The sequence below is a fragment of the Panthera uncia genome, chromosome B1 (genome assembly GCF_023721935.1).
Source record: "Panthera uncia isolate 11264 chromosome B1, Puncia_PCG_1.0, whole genome shotgun sequence".
NCBI lineage: Eukaryota > Metazoa > Chordata > Mammalia > Carnivora > Felidae > Panthera > Panthera uncia.
The window spans coordinates 379,137-387,066 of record NC_064811.1 but is presented as its reverse complement, the minus strand read 5'-3'; the positions used below and the strand labels follow the sequence as shown (position 1 = coordinate 387,066).

Below are 7,930 nucleotides of genomic sequence, written 5' to 3'. Positions count from 1 at the left end.
AAATGGGGCCAGGGCGACCTTCATGGACATGTCGCCTACACGTCCCCAGCGCCACCTGGACAAAACAAAGCTGTGTGTGCTGGGGTCGCCCCTTCGTAGCCAGCCTTCCGGGCAGGGCTGGCGGGTGGAACTCATTCCTTTCCCTGGGAGTGTGGTACGGGCGGGTCTTTCCTACCAGGAAGGAGTCCAGAAGGCCTCTGAGCCGTCACGAAAGCCCCCCCCCCCCCCACGGGAGCAAGAGGCCAGGGCCCAGAGGGAGGGATGCTGGGCCCTCAGGCTTCCCACTGGGGAGCTGATGGGAGGGGGCGCCATCTGCGAACAGGCAGGGCAGCAACGTCAGCGTGGGGAGGGGGTCATGCAGGCAGTGGCTATTGCTGGCCCGGACCCTCATGAGGTCCCCATCTGAGCTGAGGGCAGGGGCCGGGGTACTCCGGGTGAGGAAGGGCCCACGCGTGCGAAGACACAGCAAACGGGGTCGTCCACGCACAGCTGGCGGAGACACCCAGGGGAGGAAGGCCTTGGTTCCCAACCCCACCCTCGGGCCCCTGAGCACTGCCGCGCGCTCGCCCCGCCGCCCCGGGCAACTGCGAACCACTGGCGGGATCCGGGTGTCGCGTGGGAGGTGTCCGCCTGCGCAGGCGCGGGTCCGAGCGCCGCAGGTGCAAAAGCCTCGCGTCGGCGTCGTGGGGAGGCTGCGTGCGTGGAACCCGGTCCCGGCTCGGGCGCAGGCCGGAGCCCAGCCCCAGCCCCTTGCCCTCCGGGCCTCCCCACGCGGTCCCCGCTCCACCCGGGCTCGGACCCTGCCCCGGAGGCCGTCCAGCTCCCCTCTCCCGTCCCCGCCCCACCCGGCCCCGCGGGCCCCACCTCCCGGCTCCGCCTCTCCAAGCCCCGCCCCAGCAGGCCCACCGCCCCACCCAGCCCCAGCCCCGGTCCCCGCCCCCGCCGACTTGGCCCCGCCTCCCGGGCTCGCGCCTGCGCGGTGGCTGCGGGCGCAGTCGGAAGACCGGCTCGGACGGCGAGGTCGGCGGGAGGTGGCGGTCCCTCTCGCCCGCAGCTCGGACCCGGCTCTCGCCCGCCGCCGGGGGTCGGGCCGCCCTGGGCAAGGATGGCGGCGGCGGCCGAGCCCCGGGCTCGCGCCTGGCTCGGCGGCAGCTCGCCGCGCCCGGGCAGCCCGTCCTCCAGCCCGGAGCTAGGCGGCAGAGGCCGCGCGCGGCCGGGGCCGGGACCCGGGTCGGGGTCGGGCCCGGAGCGGGCGGGCGCCAGGCCCCCAGGCCCCGCCGCGACTGGCCACAGCTTCCGGAAGGTGACGCTAACCAAGCCCACCTTCTGCCACCTCTGCTCCGACTTCATCTGGGGGTTGGCCGGCTTCCTGTGCGACGGTGAGCGCCCGCGACCCCATCACAGACCCCGGTCCCCCCCCCCCCCCCCGCTCCCCCACCTCCGGGCCCAGAATGGGCTCCTCACCTCTGACCTGTGTATTCCCAGCGATAGCCTTTTCTGGACAGAGCCGCCTACCCTACGGGGCAGGATCGTGCTGGCCCCAGAACCTCTCCATGGAGGTGATAAGGACTGGCAGTTCCAGGGGCTCGGGAGTGTCAGGTGGTTGCGGCCCCTTCCCCAGGGCTGTGGGTCTCAGGAAAATTGTGCTCCCTGGGCTTCCTCACTTGGGTTGGGATTCAATGGGAGAAGAGCACTGTGGGCTACGTGGGGCAGGTGCAGTGACTGGGGCATGAGGCCAGTTCACCCCAAGCAGGTGGGGCTGCTCTGGGCTCCTCACTGCCATCAGCTGGGGCAGCAAGGGCAGCAGTGTGGACGGGCAGGGCTGATCTGGGCCACTGGCTCCGTGCCTCAGTGCTGGGCCTTTCTTGCCCTGCATACACACTGCTGCCCACAGGGGCCAAGTGCAGCATGCCCCAACAGGACTCCCACCTAGCTGCCAAGCTGGCTGGCTGGGTGAGGAGGCCCTCCCTCCTCTGACTCTCGGGCAGCAAGGGTGCAAGCTTCCAGGGTCTGTTCCCTTGGGTCCTGCTCCCCGCAGCAGGGCAGGTGGGCGGGCCCTGAGGACCACAGCTGCCCAGGGGTGTGGAGAGTGGCAGGTGGAGAGCCTTTGCTCCGCTCAGGAAGACAGGCTTCTGGGGCTTCTGGCTCTGGGGACAGGGGGACCACTTAAGGTTTACAGAGAAGGCTCGACCAGGTGGAGGCGGCTGGGCCTTCTGCCAAAGAAAATGGCATGTTTGTCCTGATCCCCCAGTGCTGCACCAGGTGGCCTGGCCAGCTGGCATGGGGGGAGTCACCGCTGGTTTCTCTCATATCAGAGACATTTAGCGCCCTACCTTCTCCCACGCCAGAGACTCGCTGAGGTGGGAGACCTGCATGTGCAGCTGAGTCAGCTCCAGGTCTGAGGCTAGACCCAGGGTCCCCCTCATGGCTGTGGCCTCTCATAAGTGGGGCCCTGGGAACAAGGGGTGAAGCAGCTCAGGGAAGGAAGCGGGGCTTGGGGACGATGTGAAGCCTTCACTGGGCAGCCGCGTGGACGTTCTCCCCGCCTCTGTGGAGAACGGGCTGGTAATTTGGGTAAGCAGAGGGACCAGATGAGGGTGTGGGAGGAAGAGCCTCCTCCCCTGCCAGGGAGCACCCAGGATGTGGGATGTGGGGTGATCAGGTGCTATCTCTGCCGGCCAGAGGAGGGGGCTGGGTGCCACTTGCCCAGCCCAGGACAGAGCTGGTCTGCGCGCCCCGGAGGGGAAGCCAGCTGGAGTGCTCACCCCGCCTCTGCCTCCCCACTCCTCTCTGACCCCAGCCTGCTGTGGCTTTTCTGAAGCCAGGACTGAGGGCTGCCCTTGCTGGCCCGTGGGGGGCCTTGTCTGCGTCCTTCTGGGGATTGGGGGGGACGGGTTGTCTCATGGCCCCTGTGGTCACACTTTTCACTAAAGGTGGTGTTGGGGAGTCCCTCTGCCACCTGCTCACTTCCCAGCCCCCAACAACCTTGTCCATCCTGTCCTAGCCCAGGGGGCCCAGCCCCGCCCCACCCCCTCACCGCTGCATGCGTGCCAGAGGCCCCTTTCTCTTGCACTGCCCCCTCACCCTGTCCATCTCCGGGCCTTAGTCTGGCTGGGCTCTCTGGGCCTCCTGTCTCAGTGGCCTCCGCGGCCTCCCCAGGATGGGTGGCCCTCGGGGGCACAGCACAGGTCTGAGCACTCACTGCCTTTGGAGCCTCTGGGCAGGGGCAAGGGCAGCTGTGGCTCGGCTGGTCGCCCGCCTGCCTTGGGCTCCTGGCCCGTCACAGGGCTAGCTCTGGTCTCAGCAGACACATGACGGGTGGGAGGGGGAGTTAGGGATATTTAGAGTTGGGGGTGGGGGAAGGATGTCCTTGGTGAAGCTGGTCTGGGGGGATGTGCAGAGACGCCCGCTCGCCTGCCTGCCCCTCAGGACCCACACATTGGAAGGAGAGCTGGCCTCGTGCAAGGGGCAGGGGCCACTCTCAGGATTCTAAGACACGCCATCATCCCGGCTCTGGGCTCTCTGGGGATGAGAGATGGGGTGGGGCAGAGGGTCAGGGTGTCCATGGCGCTTCTGGGGGTGAGGCTGTTGTCATGCCCCCGAGACAGTGGAGATGGTGGGACCTGCTTGCGCCATCGTTCAGGGCTGGGCTAGAGCTGGGGCGTGGGCTGCGGTGACAGCCCGTACCGACCCCCCTTCGGCTCCGGCAGAGTGGGCCTGTTGCGGTCAGTGCACTGCCCTGGCCCTCGGTGGTTCTGCTTGCCAAGGCCTCCCTTTTGCATGCCAGGCCCTGGGGTCTCTCGATTCCCGGTGGGTCGGGGGCCGACTCACGCAGCTCTCATCCCACAGTCTGCAACTTTATGTCCCACGAGAAGTGCCTGAAGCATGTGAAGACGCCCTGTTCGAGCGTGGCGCCCAGCCTGGTCCGAGTGCGTACGAGTGTGGGCTAGCAGACTTGCGGGGAGCGGGGGTGGAGGCCTGGGGAGGCCGCGGGTGGCGGGTCCTGGGCCGGGAAGCAGTCTGGCTGGTTGGATGGGGTGGGACTGTTCCTTTGCGCTGGTTTGGGCCCCGAGGATGCTGACCGCATCCCTGTTGCGAGTCCCTCCCGGGGCACCAGCCGGGCCTCGCTTCCCGCCGGCTGTGACCCTCCGCCCTGCCCCCCACCTGAGGTCCCTGGCACCCGGCCCTGCTCCTCCTGCCTGTTGGTGGGCCTCTGTCCGCATGCACTTCATCCCAGTTGCCCCAAATATGTAATGGGGGCGGGGGAACAGGCCTGGAGGAAGCAGCCAGGGCCCAGGCTTCCTGCGCGGTACAGCTGAATCAGGCCTGGGCCGGACCAGCAGGGCTGCTCTCTGCAGACGGGGCTGCCTGACCTCGGGACTGCTGGGAGCAGCCCACGCTTGGTCCTGCAAGGACCATGGGGGGAGCGGAGAGGTGGGCATGCTGGGCAATTCCAACAGGACCCCTGGGGGTCACCGAGGGGCTGGGGCGGATCTGGGGGGACTGCAGGGGTCAGGCAGGTGGTGTGGGTGGCCATGGGGGCTCTCTGGGACGCAGAGGTCTAGGCCTGGGGGCCTGGATTGGAGGTGAGGGTGCTGGCGGGCAGGCCCCAGGCTGAGGTGGAGCTCTGCTCCCTCTAGGTCCCTGTGGCCCACTGCTTCGGCCTGCGGGGCCTCTACAAGCGCAAGTTCTGCGCCGTGTGCCGTAAGGGCCTGGAGGCACCCGCCCTCCGCTGCGAAGGTACGGCGGAGCCTGCCTGGCTGCCCTCTGGTCTGAGCCCGTCACCAGGCTCCTGGTCTCCCCTGGGCCAGGTGGCTGGTGGAGGTGGTGGGCAGGAGGTGGGGCGGGGTCCTGGGCACTGATGGCGCTGGGGGGGGAGGGGGCGGTGTTCGTGGATTCTAGAGCTGCCTGCACAGGAAGGCAGGTGCAGGGGGCCAGGCAGGGACATATGAGGAGACGCTGGTTCCAGCCGTCCGTGCGGGGGGCGGGGCGGGTACGGCCCCCGCCCAGCACCTGAGGAAGCTTAAAGGAAGTGGATCCAGAGCATGTGGTCTGGATCCAGCCTTGTCAGAGATGCCCGCCAGAAGGGGGCAGGGCCCGTTGGGGAGCGGCGAGAGGCCCTTACCCCTGCCCACCCCCCAGTGTGTGAGCTGCACGTTCACCCCGACTGTGTGCCCTTCGCCTGCAGCGACTGCCGCCAGTGCCACCGGGACGGGCACCGGGACCACGTGAGTGTGCAGGGCCGGATCTCCCGAACCTGGGGGCAGGCGAGGGGCGCGAGCTGGGGGCCGGCCGAGCCGCTGACGGTCCCCTCCGCAGGACACGCACCACCACCACTGGCGGGAGGGGAACCTGCCGTCGGGTGCGCGCTGCGAGGTGTGCAGGAAGACGTGCGGCTCCTCCGACGTGCTGGCGGGCGTGCGCTGCGAGTGGTGCGGTGTGCAGGTGGGGTGCGGCGGGGGTCCCGAGGGGTGCGGTGGGCGGGGCCTGTGGGGCCGGGTGCCGGGGGATGTGGGGGTGTCTCCTTTCCATCCTCGGCCGTCTGCCTCGCACTCGGTTGGGGCGGGGGGACCCGTCTGGTCCGAGGGTGGCGCTGCCCGCCCGAGTGTCCAGCGCGGCCCCCGCAGAATGGCTGAGGGCCGTCCGCGCCCCGCCCCCCAGGCCCACTCCGTCTGCTCCACCGCGCTCGCCCCCGAGTGCACGTTTGGGCGCTTGCACACCATGGTGCTGCCCCCCGCGTGCGTGCGCCTGCTGTCCCGCAACTTCAGTAAGATGCACTGCTTCCGCATCTCTGAGAGCCCGGCCCCCGAGCCGGGTGAGGGGGACGGTGGCGCGGACGGAAGCTCCCCCGCCAGCCTGGGCCGAGAGGTGCTGCCACCGGAGTCCAGTAAGTACCTCTTAGCTGCTGCCTGCCCCCGCCCCCCCCCCCCCCCCCCCCCCCCCCCACCTCATGCCATCACCTGTCCTGTGCCCAGCCCCGTCCTGCCCCATTGCCATCCCGTCCTGCACTCCGGGGACTCGTAAGCACTTCTCTCTGGCGCAGGCAAGCAGACCCTGAAGGTCTTTGATGGGAACGATGCCCTGCAGCGAAACCACTTTCGAGTAATCACTGTCCCCCGCCTGGCCAGGAGCGAGGAGGTGCTGGTAAGAGCCCCCCCCCCCCCCCCCCAGCGGCCGCAGCAGGGCCCCTTCCCGGGAGTGCTTCAGGGCACACACCATGGCCCTGGCTCGTGTCCACATCTGGCCCCCCCCCACCCCGCAGGAGGCAGCGCTGCGGGCTTACTACGTCACCGAGGACCCTCGGGACTTTGAGCTGCAGGCGCTCCCCCAGGCTGTGCACGCCGCTGACACCGGGGCGCGGGGAAGACCCTGGAGCGGTGGGGTTGCAGAGGAAGAGGGCGGCCGGGGCCCGGGGGCCCGAGAGGCCGTGCCCGAGGCCTGCATCATCCGTGCTCTGCCCCGCACCCAGGAGGTCCTGAAGATCTACCCTGCCTGGCTCAAGTGAGACCCAGGCCCGAGGCCCAGGGTCCGCCGGCGGGAGCTGGGAGGGGTGGGGGCCGTGGGACCCAGGCTCCTGAGCTTGTTCCCCGCAGGGTGGGTGTGGCCTACGTGTCCATCCGCGTGACCGCACAGAGCACCGCCCGGACTGTGGTGCTGGAGGTCCTTCCGCTGCTCGGGCGCCAGGTGCGTGCGCGCCGGTGCTCCCGGCCAGCCTGCCGGGCCGGCTGCCCCGTGTGAGTGTCCTGGGGGAATGGGCGGTCCAGGCCTGAGGCCCCCAAACTCTGCCCCCCCCCTCCCCCCAACAGGCCGAGGGTCCTGAGAGCTTTCAGCTGGTGGAGGTGCTCATGGGTAGCAGGCAAGGTGAGTGAGCGGCCTGCCGTCGCTGTCTCCACCGACCGGCCGCTCGGGCTCCCCAAGGCCTGTTCGCAGAGGTGGGCCTGGTGCCTGGTGCTCACAGGCCCCGCCTCTCACCCTTGCAGTCCAGCGGACGGTGCTGGCGGATGAAGAGCCCCTGCTCCACCGGCTTCGTGACATCCGGCAGGTCATTGGGGGTGAATGCTGGTCCCCAAGGAGCTGCCAGGCTTTGGCGGTGGCCTCTACCTCATAGTGAGGGTCTGCCCCCAGGACACCATGTCCCTCCTGGCTGGCAGTGCCACCCCCCTGGGCCTGGTGGGTCTGTCCGCATCCTAATGTCACCTGTTCTGGAAGGTGGGGCTTAGAGCCACAGACCCTGCCCCCTTCCCCCCGGGAGTTGAGTGGCTTGTCCCAAGGGAGGAAGCCTGTGTGTTCTTCCTTTCCTTTTCTGTTTATCCTGCGGGATCTTTTCAAGGGCCCCTTTCCCGGATGAGGGGGGTGGAGGGGCTGGGTGCTGGTGCTGTCCTCTTGTGCTCCGGCTCAGCGTCCCGCCCCCTTCCTGCAGACGTCCCTACGGCAGATGAACCAGATGCGGTTCTACGTGGCTGAGAGCAGAGCTGTGGCCCCGCACGTCTGCCTGTTTGTCGGTGGCCTGCCTCCTGGCCTGTCTGCCCAGGAGTATGGCAGCCTACTGGACGAGGCTGTGGCCACCAAAGGTGTGACTGCCCGGCCTGACCTGGGGCTACTGGCTGCTGGCAACCAGGGGTTCAGAGAGCAGGCCTTGGGGGCTGCTGTGCCCCCCCCTCCCCTGCCACTTGCTGTCTGAGCGTTCGCAGAGCTCATTCCCATTCTGTGGGCCTCGGGTCTCACCTCGAGGGCCCAGACTGCTTACCTCTGCCAAGGGGTTTCTGAGACTCCTGAGCTCCAGCCTCTGCCTTTCCTGCCCTTGGCTCTGACTGGGGGAGGGACTCACTGGGAACCTGCCTGCAAGCGAAGTGGCAGCAGCATTGGCCTGAGGGGCAGGGTGGGACTGCCTGGGGTGGCCGTGCTGAGGTGGCAGTGCGCGGGGGGGGGG

The 7,930-nt window shown here is 68.9% G+C and overlaps 1 protein-coding gene across 1 annotated transcript in view; it reads left to right on the top strand.

Annotated features, from left to right (window-relative positions):
* The first annotated feature begins 999 nt into the window (after nt 1-999).
* The window catches only part of DGKQ (diacylglycerol kinase theta), a 12,929-nt gene continuing 5,998 nt past the window's right edge, over nt 1,000-7,930 (top strand). Inside the window, exons 1-12 of the mRNA XM_049630123.1 lie at nt 1,000-1,379; nt 3,850-3,929; nt 4,641-4,740; nt 5,143-5,228; nt 5,320-5,445; nt 5,662-5,887; nt 6,044-6,144; nt 6,263-6,501; nt 6,594-6,684; nt 6,807-6,861; nt 6,981-7,042; nt 7,421-7,571. Coding sequence (XP_049486080.1) covers nt 1,106-1,379; nt 3,850-3,929; nt 4,641-4,740; nt 5,143-5,228; nt 5,320-5,445; nt 5,662-5,887; nt 6,044-6,144; nt 6,263-6,501; nt 6,594-6,684; nt 6,807-6,861; nt 6,981-7,042; nt 7,421-7,571 — 1,591 coding nt within the window. The 5' untranslated portion in view covers nt 1,000-1,105. The remainder of the gene's footprint in view (nt 1,380-3,849; nt 3,930-4,640; nt 4,741-5,142; nt 5,229-5,319; nt 5,446-5,661; nt 5,888-6,043; nt 6,145-6,262; nt 6,502-6,593; nt 6,685-6,806; nt 6,862-6,980; nt 7,043-7,420; nt 7,572-7,930) is intronic.